The following is a 19,370-nucleotide window of genomic DNA, read 5'->3' as shown; positions in this document are numbered from 1 at the left end:
GCACTGGTGCCTGTGGGAATTGTAGTTCCTCACTGGTCTATGTTGAGTCTCAGGCTGACTACAAGTCGCAGCAAGTCCTTGTGTTGTATGTGCACAGGGGAACTCTAACTCCTAGCATGCTGGGCCCTGTGGTTCCCTGTCAGAATGATGGAGAACTACACAGACTTGTGCCTCTTGACTGAGGGTCGTCAGCGTCCACCTGGCTTTGCATGGTACTTGGCTGATGGAGAACTACAAGTCGCAGCTGTCTTATGGGGGCTTACAGGTCAGAGCAGGTGGTGGTGAGGGGCCACAGGTGGCAGGAGGCTTGACTGGGAACTATCACTCCCAACCTATTCAAATTGCACCTGGGCCGTAAAGGCTTTATAGAGCACAGCATAGCCAGCAGGCTTTGTGGGGAACTGCAAAACTGGAGGGGGACTACAGGTCCCAGCCTCTCCGTGTTGGTTAAAAGGGGGTGTAGTTCTCCTTGGATGGTGGGGGGGTGGGGGGGGAACTACAAGTCGCAGCATGCACTTAGTATATTGAGGCTTGTAGTTCTCCACCAGCAACTGGTTTCCAGTTGCTTTGTACAAATCATGTTCATTGTCTGTAATTGCATTTGTTTTCAGCGCTGGTGACATTGGCCCCGTCCTGGTGCAGACCCCCAGCAACAGCTGGTGGAGGGGGCGGGGCCCGGTGTGTGGAGGGGGCGGGGCCCGGCGGCTGGCGTTGTGTTTTGCTCTCTGGTTCCTCCCACTTGCAAACAAAAACTTTTCATCTGGGAGGAGAGCGGCAGTGACTGTCGGGGAGTGCGGGGCTGGGGGTGACTGAGGGCCCCTGGAGCCGAGCGCCTCCTGGATGGGATGTAACCACCTGGCCGGCCATGTATTGGAAGAGCGAGCAGATGTTCCTATGTAAATTGGAGGACAAGGATATCCCTGCGGTGCCAGCTGACAAGGTGAGGGCAGCTCCAACTGGGCAGAGGCCAGCAGCACATCTGCAGAGCTCGGGGCCTCCGATCTGAAGCGTGTACATGGTGGATAGAAATGTGTGTGTATTATATATATAATCTGTATAGTGTGTGTATATCATATACAGTGTATATAGTGTGTACATGGTGGATAGAAGTGTGTATATTATATATATAATCTGTATAGTGTGTGTATAGCATATACAGTATATATAGTGTGTACATGGTGGATAGAAGTGTGTATAATATATATATATATAATATATATATATATATATATATATATATATATATATATATATATAATCTGTATTGTGTGTGTATTATATACAGTATATATAGTGTGTACATGGTGGCTAGAAATGTGTGTGTGTATAATATATATATATATATATATATATATATATATATATATATATATATATATATAGTGTGTGTATCCTATACAGTGTATATAGTGTGTACATGGTGGATAGAAGTGTGTGTATTATATATAATCTGTATAGTGTGTGTATATCCTATACAGTGTATATAGTGTGTACATGGTGGATAGAAATGTGTGTGTATTATATATATATATATATATATATATACTGTATAGTGTGTGTGTATTATATATAATCTGTATAGTGTGTGTATATCATATACAGTGTACATGGTGGATAGAAATGTGTGTGTATATTATGTATGTAATCTTTATAGTGTGTGCGGGGTGTATATAAATCTGTATATATAGTTTAATATCTATAGTGTGTACATAGTCTGTGTATAATATATATACACATCAATTTTATGTGTACACGGTCTATTTAAATGTGTGTAATATATATATATATATATATATATATATATATTTCTTTACAGTGTGAACATAGTCTGTGTATATATGTGTACATATTTTCTCTATATAGTGTGTCCAGAGTCTGTGTAATATATATATATATATATATATATATATATATATATATATTATACACACTATAAAGATTAATTTTGTGTACATGGTCTATAAATGTGTGTAATAAATATATTTTAAAATCCCTTTACAGTGTGTACATAGTCTATATGTAAGTGTGTGTATAATGTGTACATGGTCTATATAAATATATATAGGTGTGTAAAGTGTGTACATAGTTTATATACAGTAAATATATATATTATGGATCTAGAATTATATCCACTTTTCTAGATCTCTCTAGTTATATGCATAGAGAACATGCACTGTAGTCTGACTGCTCTATATAGTTAGTATAGATCTGTATACTGTGTGTGTATATATATATATATAGATCTCTACTTTATAGTGAAATATGTGCGTGCATAGTATATAGAGTCAGTATGGTGTACAGTCTATAAATGTGTGTGTATATATCTGTATACTAACCAAGTTTATGACTGTGTATACTATATAACTAGTGTATATCATATTGTAGCTCTATACAATATTTCTATATAAATGCATAAGTAATATATAAAGTTGAGGAGATATTTTTGTATGTGTGTGTGTGTATATGTATATATATATATATATATATATATATATCATAGTTTGTATTTGTGTCTGTCAGCATGCCAACCTAGTTTGTATACTATAGAACTAGTGTATAGTATAAAATATATATGTATCTCAGATGTGCATATATTGTGTATACTATATCTAGTGTATGTAGATGCTGGATCTAATCTTTTTGTATTGCTGTCTCTATATCACATGCTTTACTTTCCGCCCAACTTGTGGAAATACAAATTCATAAAGATCCCGATAAAAAAATCTCTGCTGCATAAATATAAAACCCCTATAGAGAAGTTGATGCAGGAATTATGTCCTAAAATCATTTCCCGGAAATATCCGCTGCGGAATTCAGTAAGGAAGGATGGAAATGTGCAAACTTCCAGGAGTAGTAATAGAGGGTTAGGTGGCTGGCGTTTGCTGTGAGATCGGATTAGTATAGACTGTGTGTGAATACGTCTTATTTGTTCAGTATAAACCGCGGATTTACAGTTGTGGTGCCCTGTAGTATCCCATCCATCACCAGGGACTACTCCTCCCATTCTCCTGCTGGAGGGATACACAGGAATGTATTGGACTAATATTCGTTATAAGGGGACAGTCACATGTGGCAGACGTCTCTGGATAAACTAAAATCACTGCAGCGTGTGCGTGCATGTCTGCAAAAACGCGTGCAACAAACCGGCCACGTGTGAATACACCCCTAACTGTAAGAAATAAATGGATCTGTGTACAGGCGGTGACCGTATGTAGCAGAGCGGAGTTTGATTAGACACAGCTAGTACAATTTACATAGGACTGCAGGGAGCAAATGCACCAATGCTAGACACAGCTAGCATAATTTACATAGGACTGCAGGGAGCAGATGCACCAATGCTAGACACAGCTAACATAATTTACATAGGACTGCAGGGAGCTGATGCACCAATGCTAGACACAGCTAACATCATTTACGTAGGACTGCAGGGAGCTGATGCACCAATGCTAGACACAGCTAACATAATTTACATAGGACTGCAGTGCGTTAATGCAATAAAATAGTGCAGATTGGGCTCTGCTACATCAGTGAGCCTGGTCTTTTGGTTTTTGTCATATGGATATTGTACTGCTTTCCCGCTGCACAGTTGTATCCTGACTGTCAGGTAGTAGTCGGGCTGATCAGACAGGACTGAGGATGCGGTTTGGTGCTCGCCCCCATCTGTAGGTCTGTGCTCGCCCTGCTAATGACCCGGTCACCCCCATCCCCAGGTGGAGGCGCGGTGTAATCAGTGGCAGGTGGACCGGCGCATTTTATCTCAAGGGGGATTTCGGGTTAATTTGCTGCATTTTCATTCAAATCGTCCCCAAGCGCCTGACAACCGGCGACCATTCTTCAGTGGAGTGCCCGATTAGGAAACCTCTTCACCTTCCAGGGGTCTCCCTCGGCGGAGGGGCATTGTGACTCTGCAGCAGCTGCAGGGGGCGGCAGGCGGCGGCGGCGCAGGGCGCACGAGGTCCGGGCGCCCCACGCTCTGAGTGATGTAAGGTCGCGGCACGCCAGGGGTTACACGGCGCTTGAAAACAGGGGCGTGGGCGACTGTCACCTGTCTGTCTGGCGGGTGTGGAGTGGGGGTTGCACGCCCGGAATCTCACCCTCTCGTCCCTCTTTCCTCACAGTTTACGTCCCTTATGTCGGAGGAGTGCGGGGGAGCAGCGCTGAGCATGGGCCGGAGCCGCGAGGGCAGCCTGGTGAGTGCGGGGCAGCAGGGGGCAGCCTGGTGAGTGCGGGGCAGCAGGGGGCAGCCTGGTGAGTGCGGGGCAGGAGGGGGCAGCCTGGTGAGTGCGGGGCAGCAGGGGGCAGCCTGGTGAGTGCGGGGCAGCAGGGGGCAGCCTGGTGAGTGCGGGGCAGCAGGGGGCAGCCTGGTGAGTGCGGGGCAGCAGGGGGCAGCCTGGTGAGTGCGGGGCAGCAGGGGGCAGCCTGGTGAGTGCGGGGCAGCAGAGGGCAGCCTGGTGAGTGCGGGGCAGCAGGGGGCAGCCTGGTGAGTGCGGGGCAGCAGGGGGCATGCCCGGGTCCTGGCTGCCTGCAGGCTGGGCAGAGCTGACAGCAGCTCCTGGACTGCAGCATCTTCAGCTACGTGTGTGTGTGTGTGTGTCCTGTGATCTACATGTGTGTGTGTGAGATCTACATGTGTATTATAGTGGACATTGCTCTTGGTGCAGCCACATTTCCAGCAGGATCCTCCTCTCATCCAGGCTCTGGGGTCACAAAACTTCACTGCAGTTCAGTGATGACCTCACCTCTGCTACATCTGTATTTTGTGTGTACTGTACATAGGTGTAGGAATGTTTGTAAACGACATTTGTCTGTGTAGATAATATTTCTAGTGTGTGTGTGTGTAGGCATCACCTGGGTATAGATGACATTCTATAGGTAGGTGTATATAATGTATATTGTCTGTGTGTCATATATATATATATTTCTATAGCGCCAACATATTCCGCAGCGCCTTACAGTTCAGAGGTTCATGTACAAACAGTCAGAAATAACAGCAACAGACAAGTCGATAATTACAACAAGAGGAATGAGGGCCCTGCTCACAAGAGCTTACAATCTATGAGGGGATAGGGGTGACACAGAAGGTAGCAGTGCTTGTTATGTCCGATGGTCCGGCCATCTTGGGGGAGAAGATATAAAGCCACAGGAGCCGCCTCTAGCCGATATCTATAGTATAGAAATGTCTGTATATGGTATTTGTACTGTGTATGTGATATATATGTATATACTGTATAAATGAGGTGTTTGTACTATATATATATTACACCACACTAATAGCATATACACATATTCGGTACAAACGCCTACTCATATATATATATATATATTCACAATGATGCAGCACAAAATATATATAAATCCCCCCTCCCCCTCCCTGGAGATGACTCCACAGTTAAAACTACAGGTCACATATTAAGCTGACTGACTCGACTCTGCTGCATCAGTGTCCTGTGTATTCTACATCCGTGGAGAGAAAAGTACAGAGAAGACGTAGAAGGCCTCATGCACACGACCGTTGTGTGTTTTGCGGTCCGCAAACTGCAGATCTGCAAAACGCATACTGCGTCCGTGTGCGTTCTGCAATTTGCGGAACAGCACGGACAGCCATTGATAGAACTGCCTATTCTTGTCTGCAAAACGGGCAAAAATAGCACAGGAGATATATAATTTTTTATTTATTTTTTTGCGGGGCCACAGAACAGAGCAAAGGATGCGGACAGCACACGGAGTGCTGTCCGCATCTTTTGCGGCCCCATTGAAGTGAATGGGTCCGCATCCGAGCAGCCAAAACTGCGGCTCTGATCCGGACCAAAGCAATGGCCGTGTGCATGAGGCCTAATGGAGAGATCGGAGCCTCTGACGTGTTCTGGACCTACTTCTGGTTTTATCGTGGCCTAAGGGGCAGTTCACGCACATCCACACCTCGGAGAGGGACACTTATGGTCCGTTTTTCCTGGCGTTTTACAGACTTGAATAGGTTTTTCTTCTACACAATAGAACAAAAATGTGAAAAATCCAAATTGCATCAGATAATGAAATGATCTACAAGGCGGCTCTGACGCACAGACAGGAACCTGACACTTTCCCAGGCCTCTTTCACACTACTGTTTTTTTCTTTTCCGTTTTGCGGGCCGTTTTTTGCGTTCTGTATACGGAACCATTAATTTCAATGGGCCTGCAAAAAAAAACGGAATGTACTCCATATGCATTCCGTTTCCGTATTTCCGTTCCGTCAAAAGATAGAACATGTCCTATTGCCCGCAAATCACGTTCCGTGGCTCCATTCAAGTCAATGGGTCCGCAAAAAAAACGGAACACATACGGAAATGCATCCGTATGTCTTCCGTATCCGTTCCGTTTTTGCGGAACCATCTATTGAAAATTTTATGCCCAGCCCAATTTTTTTCTATGTAATTACTGTATATGCCATACGGAAAAACGGAATGGAAACAAAAAAACGGAACAACGGATCCGTGAAAAACGGATTGCCAAACACTGAAATAGCCATACGTTAGTGTGAAAGAGGCCTCAATCAGTATTGTGTAGATTTGCATTACTAAATTTACATCAGATGAAAAAGGGGGGGGACTTTCGGTCAAAAGTAGGGACCGTCCCCTCCCAAAAGAGGGACACCTGGGAGGTCTAGGTCAGAGGTAGTGCAGCCTCGTCTAGGTCAGAGGTAGTGCAGCCTTGTCTACCCCTGTCCTGTTCATGCACTTCCTGCAGATGAGCGGTGTAGTGCGCAGAGAGCTGGGGGGACGTGGCTGCAGTCCTATGTAAGACCACATGAGGCCGTGTGACGGGTTTCGGTGACTGGTTTCTATTGATTCCTCCTCTGATCTGTCAGCGATGGATGTGTCCCATTTGTGACACCCGGCGGACGCTTCATTATTATTTTATTTTACCTTCTAGTGTGGTTGAGGTCGTCGCTCGGACTGTCCCGAATGTAACATCTGATTAAATTGTATCTCATGGCGACCACTAACTCTGTCCCAAAATATGCAGTACGACTCTCACTGTTGTGAAACTACTACAACTCTCAGTGTGTTAGGAGTTGTAGCTTTGCCGTGTCTGGTGTCCTCGCTGAGGGGGCAACCACTGGTCTTGACTGGTGGATACTGGTCCCTAGGTTCCTTCCCCCTTTAAGTTCAGGCCTCATGCACACGACTGTATTTCCGTCTGCAAAAGATGGATTCCTTCAGTCTGCGTTCGGTCGGTAGAAATGACTGTTGTTCTTATTCGCATCGTGGACCGGAATAAGATGTGGTCTATCGATGGCAGGGATGCGGACAGCGCACGGGCGACGACTGTGCCGTCCGTTATTTTTATTTTTCTGGCCCATTGAAATGAATGGGTTTGCGTGCTACCTGCAAAATACCATGGAAAATAGTCGTGTGAATGAGGCCTTGCCTGTACCTTTCTTGGTCACGTCTTCAGCCCGTATTCCCTGGGGATTGTACTACGGATGTAGCAGGGTGTGACTGTTAACTCTGCTACATCTGTAGTCACATCTTGTGCTAAACTGCTGAAAGCGCTCACTGTGTTGGAGCCGTGTGTGTACGTGCGCATGTATAGTGTGCTTTTTTTTTTTTTCTTGGCAGATGTCGCAGTCTAGAACATGTCACAATGTTGCAGTACGTAATAGATGTCGCACTGCATCTTAAGTCTTGCTGACGTCTTCTCCCTCTCGTCTCCTTGCAGCTTCAGGGAAGCCCCGGGGCAGCGCTGGACGAGGATTCTTGTTCGTCAGCCCCTCTGTCTCCAGTGTCGTCGTCCTCTCCTCGTTCCATGCCTTCTTCAGGCCACACACAAGGGAAAAGTGTCTGTAGCAGCTGCGGGATGGAAATTGTAGATAAATACCTGCTCAAGGTAAGATGTGCTGCGCTCGGTAGACGTTGGAGCTCTCTCTGGTTGAAGCAACGGGTTTTTATTTTTTGGTGATCTTGGTTCCCAGCAATGTATGTTTTATGGAATAGCTTGCAGTGGTGGGCAGCCTGCGGCAGTCCAGCTGTTGTGAAGCTACAACTCCCAGCAGGCATACTTGCTCTGCTGTTCTCAGAAAACCCATAGAAATAAATGGAGCATGCTGGGAATTGTAGTTTCACAACAGCTGGAGTGCCGTAGGTCGCCCACCCCTGGAGGGGAAAGTACTGGCTTTCTTTACGGCGACTTGGCTGTGTGTGGAGACTCGGTGGCAAAATAATATGCAAAGTGGGATCTGCCAGAGAGAACAGACTTAGGCCTCTTTCACACGACCGTATGGCTTTTTCAGTGTTTTGCGGTCCGTTTTAAACGGATCCGCCGTTCCGTTTTTTGTTTCCGTTGTTTCGTGTGAAAGAGGCCTTATTAGAATATGTAGAGGGAGGTCCTGGTGCTGGTTAATGCGATTTAGATTTCCCGTCCTGTTGGGTCCAGCCCTTGTTTTTCCTCCTGCCACGTTATGGTGCCAATGGAAGGGGAAGCCCTGTGTAAATTTCCCCACAATCCATTCCACCACATAGGTGCTATAACCACTTAGAGGCAGGATATATGGTCCATATTTCTACCACCTGTAGCTGTCCGGCTGTTGCAGAACTACAACTCCTAGCATGCCCTGATAAGGTATAACATTCAGATCTATTGACTCTTTGCACCCCCTGCCGATCAGCTGCTTGGAGGGAAATGGATGCGAGTGCTGCATCGCCGCTACTATGTAGACCGCCTGCAGAGAGTCTGACACCGCCAATCTGATATACCTCCAGTCTTGTGAAGCCGGAGTGCCCCTTTAAGGCCCAATTAGGTTGCAAATATGTTTTCCTGGTGATGGAAGAAATAAATTGTAATTGGCAATAGTGAGGGAAGGTGCGGCATTCCTAGGGGCACAGGATGGCGACGTGTGCAGAAGATACAGGAACCTATAGGAGAGGCTGAGCCTGACCTTCTGCAGGACTCGGGACTGAGCGTGAGAGAAAGTGATTGTGGAGGGAGTTCACCCTATCATTATAATGTATGGGCTCTGAAAGGCTGGGGGAGGAGCTGGCATAAGACTGGTGCCGCACAGAGGGTTTTATTTTTTTTTAGTGTTTTATAGGTTTCGGTGCATTTTATATTTTTTTTGCGCCTTTAAGCCAGAACTGCCAAGTCCAGATATTACAGGAAATGCAGGACAAACAGACATATAAATTTTTATTTTATTTTATTTTTTGTAGCTCATTTTAGAGGTGCGGTCCATTATGGTTTGTTTTCAAATAGCAGCTGATTCAGTTTTTTTGGAATGCCAATTTTTTTTTTTCTCCTATAGATTATTATTTTAATTTTTTTCCCCTTTTTTTTTCCCCCTCCTTTTAAAAAAAATATGCATGTGCAATGCATTGGCATCTTTTAATGGCGGATAGTGTATTTTTAAAAAAAAAAAAATATATATATATATATATATATATATATATATATATATATATATTTTAAAAAAGTAAAAAATATATATATATATATATATATATATATATATATATATATATATATATATATATATATATATATATATATATATATATATTTTTTACTTTTTTAAAATAATCAGTGCTTTTTCCCATACATCTCTAGAGATAAAGTGACATAATAAATTTAAAAAGCCATGTGGCAAAATTCACTATATGACCAAAAACTCCTCAAAAATATTACAAAAACACTGATCAAGTCAGGCATTTTTTTTTAAATAGTTTTTTTGCTTGAAAAAACACCACTTCAAAATAGTTTGAAGGAGTCCTAATAGCACATTACTGTCAGCTGATGCCAGGGAATAATAGACTCAACTTCCCAACAAACTACTGAAGTTTGACGTTTTGAGGATTATTGGTGTCCCTTTAATTGTGGGCAGTCGTCTCATGGCAGATCAAGGCTTTTTGCAAGGTTTTATTATCTATAACCCAGTTTTGCTTCGAAGAGGATAACGTTGTCTGGGAAAGTCTTGTGGCAAATCGTTTGCTGTTTTGGAGCGGTTTCTAATAGTCCAAAGCTGATTGGTCGTGTTGGGGGAAAATTGAAGATTCCTCTTTAGTCGATTTTATACTTTGTATCCTGTTTTTTCTTCATCCTCGTATTAAGCAGAATTACATTTTTTGTGACTGTTGGAGCACGGCAGCCGGTAACTGCCTGACTTGTGCCAAAAGGAAGCAGGTTTGGCATACATCTGCCCCACAGAACCGCGCCCAAACCTGGTGTGAATGGAGCCCGACTTTGTGGTGTTACACCATATTATCATTGGTTTACATGTAGCAAAAGCAAAACGTCCTGGCATCAGTGCCACACCAAGAATAGACTGCCTGGCATCCACTGCTGTAATCTTCAATGTCCTGGTGCTGCTCTCCTGGGCACGGCCCCTGTCCACGAGATCCATGACCCTCTCATTACTTGGTACCAGTCGCTCACGGTCACATCTGGAGGCTTGAGCTCTCTCGTTTCTTCATGCCATCTATCGGACACATAAAGCTTTCAGACCCGTCTATTACTTGACTGGCAGTAGGAAAGGACTGAATTTAAGGTCGCCCACAGAGGGCACCAGAAGCTCCTATTAGGGGTGGGCGATATTGGCGATATGATATGTGCCACGATATGGATTTTGTGTATATCGCCTATACGGAGCGGGGGTGAATGATTGCGCAGAAGCTTCTGGCTCACCGCTCCTTGGCCTCCCGACTCCGCACCGCGCTGTACTGGCCAGGGCCGGCGTGCACACAGCGTCAGCCCGCCCAGTGCTTGAAGAAGATGCCACATCTGCGGACTCCATTAGCCGGCCGCTGCCGAGCACCCTGCAGGAAAGGTAAGTATAATAACAGCGACTCTTGTGGGGGGACGGGGACTCTTGCTGGAGGATCGGGGTTGGGGGGGGGGAGTGGATAAGGAAAGGATTATTTTGCAAAGGATGGCCGGAACCTGATCATCTTCTGATGGCACTGAGACCGGCTGCTCTGTCTGAATATATAGCAGGGGGGACACATGTCTGATGATGGCAAATGCCATGGGGCTGATGGCACTGGCTCTGGGGGACATGTCTGATGATGGCAATTGGCAAATGCCATGGGGCTGACGCTGACTGATGGCAAATGCCATGGGGCTGATGAAATTTCTTGCAATGTTTATTCATTTGTATTTTTTGTATACATACAGAAGAAAATAATATATAGCACATGCTTTAAATTATATCGCAATATAGATTTTAGGCCATATCGCTCACCCCTAGCTCCTACCACTTTGAACATTTTGCATTACCTGAACTTTATGGCTTTATGGCTTGCTGTCCATACCCTTCCGTATCTGAATATACTTGTATAGCAGAGCTGAAATGGTCATTTTACCCTTAACGCTGGGTTCACACTTGAGCGTACCGAAGGAGCGCTCTGTATGCGCGATTACAGACGCGGCTCCGGCAACATTCAACGCCCCTAGTCGCGCGTTCCCGGAAGTCTATGTACGGGAACGCACGACCATACGCCCCCAAAAAGCTCCTGTACTTCTTGGGGCGTAGGGCGTTTTGCAGCGCGTTCGTACGCGCTGTAAAATGCTCAGGTGGGAACCCAGCCTTAGGGTATGGCCACACGGTCAGGTTTCCTAATGCACTTTTGGAAGCCAAAACCAGGAGTGGATTCAAAAAAGAGAAGTCGTACCTGTCCTTTCTACTTTCTCTCCTTTTATGATCCACTCCTGATTCTGGCTTCCAAAACGGAATCCCGAAACCTGACCATGTGGCCGTACCCCTAGAACTGTGTTCTATGTGAATCCTGATAGAATTCAGCTTGTTCTGCCATTTCTATGGAATTTGTGCAGTTCCCTGGTTTGGACAACCCATGTTCAAATACAATATTGATGGCCTGTCCTGGTTATAATGATCGGTATTTGATGAGTGTAGGTTGACCCCCCTCCCCACCTATCTGGCTACTCTGGATCAGCTGATTGTAACCAATCTGATATTGATGACCTAGACATGTGATGGCTAACCTCCGGCACTCCAGCTGTGGTGAAACTACAACTCCCAAGATGCGCACTCGCTTGGCTGTACTCAAAACTCCACAGAAATGAATGGAGCATGCTGGGAGTCGTAGTTTCACCACAGCTGGAGATTATCAATATTAAAATGCTGGAATACCCATTTAATTGACCCCTCCAACGACTGCAAACAGCATGTCTCCCTGTAGAGGACCAGGCATTATGCTTTGGGAACTGTGCAATGCTTCATTCTCCCTGTGGTGGCGCTGCAGTGACATGCTGGGTACCCCCGTGACTTATAGCTGATTGCTGGGGTTTCCGGCGGCGGGGCACCCATTAATCAATGGATTTGTTGAGGGTATTTGTATGTTCAGAGCAGACAGCCCCTCTAAGGATTGAGCCCACCGCTTTACTGTGTGCATCTCCGGTCCTAGTCCTCATGTCCAGCGATAATGAAATTGAACATAATTCCAAATCTGTTCCTTCTGGCATCTAAATAGCTGCATACATTCCAGCATGTATAAATAAACAGGAGGCTCCGTATGGGGGATGCGGAGCTCCACCATACAACGTGCACATTCTGTAGGCTGCCTCCTCTTGTGTACTGTATATTATATAGATGTGCAAATACATGGCACTATAAAATGTATATATTGTAATATATGTAATTTATAATATATATTTTTTTTTTTGCTGGGTAATCTCAGGTTTGTGGTGTACAGATGCAGCAGAGCTGAATTTGTCACGCTGAGTCTGCATTATTTTTGTACTGTGCTAGATAATGCAACAGTTGACTTGCAGTCCTATGTAAAACGGCAAATTTATGCACAGTACAGTACGTTATTGCCAGTTGGCACAACTCGTGATGATATTGCAGTTTCGACCCTTCGACACGTGTGTTTGTGAACGGCTAGTTTACTGCACGGTTCAGCAGGATGACCACATTCAGCCCGACTCGCACGTCAGAGTGGGTGTCAGGGGAAATACTGCCTAGCATCTGAACTCGTCATGTTAAAACGCTTTGGAAACTTTTTCCAAAATATGATTTTCAATGATTCATGTGGGTTGGATGTTCTGGACGCAAAATGGCGATATCCGGTCATTACAAAACAGACTTTTTATAAAGAGCGCGGAGGTCGTCCTGGACTAGTGTCTGTGGAGTTGTGATTCCAGTCTCTCTCCATATTTCTAGGAGTCTGTCTATATTTGCAGCGTGTGATTATATAGTATTATAATCCGGTAGACTGATATTCTTGTGTATTGCACCTTTTTGCTCCGTGTATAATGCGGTATGTGAGTTCTAGAGGCAAATGTCCTAACCTGGGAACCTGGCGCCAAACTTAGATTTCAGATGTGTATATTCATATATATGGGGGGGAAGACGGGGGGGACAACCTGTTGGTTAAACCTTAATATTGTGGAGAGAATTGGGACAACATTTTTGGCATCTTCCCTAAATTAATATATATATTTTTAATTTAGGGAAGATGCCAAAAATGTTGTCCCAATTCTCTCCACAATATTAAGGTTTAACCAACAGGTTGTCACCCCCCCCCCCCCCCCCCCCCATATATATGAATATACACATCTGAAATCTGTATATATATATTATAATATAATTTTTTAAAAATTTTATGTAAGGTTGTGTTCACACCTCCGTCGCATATTCTATCCTATTTGATGTAAAATACAGGGCTGCATGCAATACTAGTTTTTGGCAAAGAGTTGGAAGCCTTGATCAATGCTAACAAACCCCATATAAGTCAATGGGGTCTGGCGTGCACTGCAGTTATGGCCTAGTGATGTGTGATCTATAGATTGTATAGATCTGTGGCCGGCTTTATGTTGGCTAGTGCCCCCCCTCCACAGCGGGTACTGCCATACAGTATACAAATGCTATATAGGGATGAGCGGACTTCTGTTTTGAAGTTCAGCGTATAGATTCTGCTACCACGGACCATAACGGCGTTCTTAGATAATGTGAACCTTGTACACGGAACTTGAAAACAGAAGTTCGCTCAACACTAATGCTCTATGATGCCAAAATAATGTTGTCTCAATATCTGTTCTGTATGGTGCCCCCACCACTGCACAAAAATATACTATAATAACTTGGTGACTAAATAATGAATCCGTATATAAAATCTAGTAACCAGACTATGCAATATTAAATATTAACATCCATGGTGGTCTCAAGTCTTGGCTGCCGGGGCCCGCTGTAGCGCCATCTTCCACAGGGATCCTTAATATTGTGCGACCCCACGGCCAGCAGTAAGATGCTTCTGTCTGATGTCGGATCCTGATGCATTTTCTGCCCAGAATCTTGGTTAACCGAGGACTTTCTTTCCCTGCAGGTAAATGACCTGTGCTGGCACGTGCGCTGTCTGTCCTGTAGTGTGTGCCGGACGTCCCTGGGGAGGCATACCAGCTGCTACATCAAAGATAAAGACATATTCTGCAAACTTGATTATTTTAGGTACTATTCATGTATGTATTCATTACATCCGTGTCACTGTCAGTTTCTATGTGTTTGCCACGTTGTGTTCGTACTTTACATTCTCTGCTTGTTCAGGTTCTGATCCCACAGTGGGAAGATTTACCAATAATGGTGCAAAGGGAAAAGTGGTGGTGTGTTTCGGTGCCTGATTGGTTGCTCTGGGTACAGTCTCCCACTAGGCACCAGTTTTGATAAATCTCTCCCTACGTTTTGTGTGATGTTTGTGTTTTGCACATTGCAGCCCCCCAGTGAGGACAAATGTTGGCCAGCTTGCACCTTGATAAAGGGATCTGTATTTTGTATGTTAGATGGGTCCTTCTTATATTGGGCTGATCACCGTATGTCCCGAAAGATTAATTGTACTTTGGAGCATGTTTTCATTTTCTCTGCACTGCCTCCACAGGTGATATGAGGCATTACAATACTGGGTCCTCCACAGTGATTGCTTTACATATTTGCTAATGGAGAAGGGTAACTTCTGCTTCTCTATATGCTCAAAGCCCTTGTAGGGTATTTAAAGATTATTTGGGGAAAGGGAAATTCTACTTTGTGGTGTTAAAAATAATGCATGTTCTATAAAGTCTGGCCCAGATTTGCTAATCCTGTAGATGGCGTAACCATAGACCGGCTGTCTAGACCTGCACCAGACGTATCATGCAGCCTGAGCCCCTGTGATACATGTGGTGCAGACACTTTTATCTAACTATATTTTAAAATTTTTAGTTGGCGTACTCTGAGTCGGTGAGGGGGGGGGGGGGGGGGGGGGGGAGTGCAGTTTCTAGGGGTAGACGCAGTAGTAAATCTGGGCCTATGTTTTTGGTGTATTTTTAATTTTGCACGCCCTAATGTATGGTGGAGTGAGCTTCTTTCTATTGGTTTTGTCATCCAAGGCGATACGGAACGCGGTGCTCACGTTGCGGCAGACACATCCATTCCACAGACTGGGTGAGACGAGCGAAGGGCAATGTCTACCACTTAGCGTGCTTTGCCTGCTACTCCTGCAAGAGACAGCTTTCCACGGGGGAAGAGTTTGCTCTGGTGGAAGAGAAGGTGCTCTGCCGCGTGCATTACGACTGTATGCTGGATAACCTAAAGAGAGCAGTGGAAAACGGTGCGTGCTTCCTCCCCGCTGTGCTGCACGACTGGGTATTATGTAATGCATCAAAAATGTCAATTAGATTTTTTTTTTCTTTTTTTTTTTCTTTTTCAGGGAATCGGGTTAGTGTGGAAGGGGCTTTGTTGACAGAGCAGGATATTAATCAACCGAAACCAGCGAAGAGGGCCCGGACAAGTTTCACTGCAGACCAACTGCAAGTAAGTTACTGTGGGGCTCTCTGTATACATCAGGTAAATAGCGTAATTAAGATGCAAGGATTGCCAGGAAGTGTTGTCATGGTAGCAACTGTGTATGTACGGTTAGCACTTATATAATATATACAGCCATACATCTTATGACCTGCACAGACCCAGCATGGGGAATTGTCGCTGTTTTTCTACCGAACTGAAAATGATTATTATTATTTTTTTTTCTCATTTAAAGGTTATGCAAGCACAGTTTGCTCAAGACAACAACCCTGACGCACAAACACTACAAAAGTTGTCAGAAAGGACGGGGCTTAGTCGGCGTGTTATACAGGTAATGGACTGCTGAACTGAGCAGATGAGGTGGACTATAATATTCTGCCTTTTGCTATGTGGCCTCAAGATTACACATTATATACAGTTAGTGAATCCTCACCTTGTGTCTAGTATTATGCTACTGGTGGAGTCACTGTATACATGCATTACATTATACTGTACTGAGATACATCCTGTATTATACTCCGGAGCTGCACTCACCATTCTGCTGGTGGAGTCACTGTGTACATGCATTACATTACTTATCCTGTACTGATCCTGAGTTTCATCCTGTATTATACTCCAGAGCTGCACTCACTATTCTGCTGGTGCAGAGTGCTATTGCATTTGTGTTTTTGCGTTTGTATGTGTGTATATATATATTACATTACTTATCCTGTACTGATCCTGAGTTACATTCTGTGATATACTCCAGAGCTGCACTCACTATTCTGCTGGTGCAGTCACTGTGCACATACATTACATTACTTATCCTGTACTGATCCTGAGTTACATCCTGTATTATACTCCAGAGCTGCACTCACTATTCTGCTGTCTCACTGTTTATATAGCTTTCCCTGGTGGCTTGCATTCATGGATTTTAGAAACTCTGCTGAGCAGTTAGGAGGAGGTGTAATACATTTGCTGCAGCCTGTGTACATTTATGCCATCTACAGGATTAAACTATCTGCCCCAATATTTCTATATCTCCTACAACGTCTGCAGTGCAGATGCTTGTTATATGATAACTTGATTGAATGCAGTGACAGGTGACAGTCCAATCTGTGACTCTTCTCGTGCATGCTTAGTAACTGAGAGCAGGCCATTGCAGAAATTTTGGAAAGTTGCAGTTTACCTGGTTTTGACTTCTGCTGCATGCTTGTTCAGCTTCTTTGTGCTTTATACTTCTCTCCACTGCACCTAAATTTACTTAATGTTCGATTTTTCCCAGGTCTGGTTCCAGAATTGTAGAGCTCGTCACAAGAAGCACGTCAGTCCGACACACTCCTCAACTGCACCAATCACAGCCATTCAGTCCTCAAGGCTTTCTCCACCAATGATGGATGAAATGACCTACTCTGCATACGTACCTCAAGACGGGCCCATGCTAACTGCCTTGCACAGCTACATGGATGGTAAGTAGCGGTATTTCATTTGCATTGCTAGCCAGAACCTGTAGAGATCCATATCGAGAAATTGCTTGTCAAAATCTCCATTGTTGTAGGACTTAAAGGGTTATTCCAGTCTCAGACATGGATTGCATATCACTAGGATATGCCAGCAATCTCAGGTGTGGCTCCCATCTCTAAGACCTTCTATCTGATAGCATATCCCAGCAATGTCTGAGATGGGCTAACCCCTTTTAAGTCTCTGGTGGCAGAAAGTCCAGTTTATTGAGGCACCTGGGTCCAGAGTTTGCAAAGTTTTAGAGTTTTCAGGGTTGATTGAATAAAAGGACTCCGACTCTGGATTCCAGTCTCAGTAAAGCCATTATCTCTAGATCTGCGGGGGAGCAGGTCGACCCAATAATGGAGACCAGAACGGACTGGTGCCAATGTCCATGATTCTCTCCCGACTCCCCTATAGGCAAGCTGGTATGCTTTCTTCTTGGGGAGAGAAGAGAAAGCTGCTGCCGGATACATCTGGTGGTTTATCTCCTGGGTGAACAAAAAGGCGACACGCCCGATTTTTCTTTCCCTTCAGTTGAGGGACAGTCTGAAGCCCCTCATAAACATTAGTGTCTTGGCTGGTCCCACTGGAAACGGTAGGGTTGGGCGCCAATAGTATAACATGTATGAAGGGCCTTTGCGGTGGCTTTTGGAAGATCTGGTGACCGTTTAGGGGCAGTATACTAGAGGAAGTTCAGGGATGACCAACCTGCGGCCCTCCAGCTGTTGCAAAACTACAACTCCCAGCATGCCCGGACAGCCTACAGCAGGGCATGATGGGAGTTGTAGTTTTGCAACAGCTGGAGGGCCGCAGGTTGAGCATGCCTGAACTAGTCTTTAGGTTTTGTCGGCATAATGTGTAGATCATAATTGTGAATATATTGACCCGGGAGGTGAAGAATTCCAACAATTCCCCCAAATCGCCAAAGATAAGGTTACTGCATACTTCAGGTAAAATTGAGGATGACCAAATCTGCATGGCCTGTATTGGGCTCTGTCCCACCTAGCATCAGGATGATGTCTGTGATGCAATAGTTCAGGCATGCTCAACCTGCGGCATTCCAGCCGTTGTAAAACTACAACTCCCACAATGCCCTGCTGATGGCTGTAAGCTGTTCGGGCATGCTGGGAGTTGTAGTTTTGCAACAGCTGGAGGGCCGCAGGTTAAGGATGCCTGCAGTAGGGGATTATTGACCCTTTTTTTTTATTTTATTCTATTTAGTGAACTTTGAAAATTTGTCTGTGTAAAGATTTCCAGTGATAAAGGGGCTTGATCTCCATAGGGAGACCTTTTCGTTGTAGGGTCCAGAAACGTACAACACCTACAAGATCCTATTGGATCATTTTAAGTGTTTCCCCTTCGTTGCTCCTCAAGGTTTCTGGGTCTTGTATATAACGTAACTCCCATCTTCTTCTTCTTCTTCTCTCTTCAGCTCACTCTCCAACGCCTCTTGGTCTTCAGTCACTCCTGCCCCACTCCATGGCACAGCTACCTATAAGTCACGCATAAACTTCACTTCGGTTTCTTTGTATTTCCAAGAATGTAAATGTTTGGGTGAGAAAACAAAAAAATCGGGAGTCATTTGTGTATAAAATAGAATGAAGATCATTAGCTATTTTTATAACTCCTTTCTATGCTGAAGTACCTGACCTGCAGCTCCTGTGTCCCTCCATACCGGAGCCGCCACCACCACATCCACCAATGACCGCGTCGCTGCGCCTCCCCGTCCTATAAGTATTATTGCGCCACTAAGTTTCTGACTCGCGCGTTTTTTTTTTTTTTGTACTGTCTGGAATTAGTCCAAACTTAGTTGTCTGTTTATTTATTTGTCATCGAGAGAGCACTTTGCCAAAAAGAAGAAAAAAAAGGACTGACAAGTGTGCAAAAAAGTTTACAATTTTTTTGTGAAATTGTATTTTTCATTTGTATGTATCTGTAAATTATTACAAAAAGTGCATATGTATTTTGATTTGCTTTAACAGTTCTGAATATGTTTTTTCCATATGTGAACTGACAAAATTCAGTTGGATATATATATATTTTTGTTTTATATATATTATTAATATTTTTTTTTTTTTTTTTTTTTTTTTTTTTTGTTCTTTTCAAGCAAATTGAATAAAGCTTTGAT

General features: G+C 44.3%; 1 protein-coding gene across 2 annotated transcripts; it reads left to right on the top strand.

Annotated features, from left to right (window-relative positions):
• The first annotated feature begins 811 nt into the window (after positions 1-811).
• Positions 812-18,892, top strand: LHX8 (LIM homeobox 8). 2 transcript variants are annotated; one of them, XM_040407534.1, is made up of 9 exons: positions 812-940; positions 4,119-4,190; positions 7,699-7,866; positions 14,313-14,434; positions 15,346-15,566; positions 15,666-15,769; positions 15,996-16,091; positions 17,025-17,208; positions 18,675-18,892. In XM_040407534.1, exons 1-9 carry the CDS (start codon positions 866-868, stop codon positions 18,749-18,751), a joined length of 1,119 nt encoding a protein of 372 aa, XP_040263468.1. In that variant the 5' UTR covers positions 812-865; the 3' UTR covers positions 18,752-18,892. The 2 variants fall into 2 exon arrangements, with proteins under 2 accessions (XP_040263468.1, XP_040263469.1); XM_040407535.1 differs by lacking the exon at positions 4,119-4,190 and having other exon boundaries at positions 826-940.
• The last annotated feature ends 478 nt before the right edge of the window (positions 18,893-19,370 follow it).

Source organism: Bufo bufo, chromosome 9 (genome assembly GCF_905171765.1).
Source record: "Bufo bufo chromosome 9, aBufBuf1.1, whole genome shotgun sequence".
Classification (NCBI taxonomy): Eukaryota; Metazoa; Chordata; class Amphibia; order Anura; family Bufonidae; genus Bufo; species Bufo bufo.
Note: the sequence above shows the minus strand (reverse complement) of the source record. Positions and strands in the feature narration are given on the sequence as shown.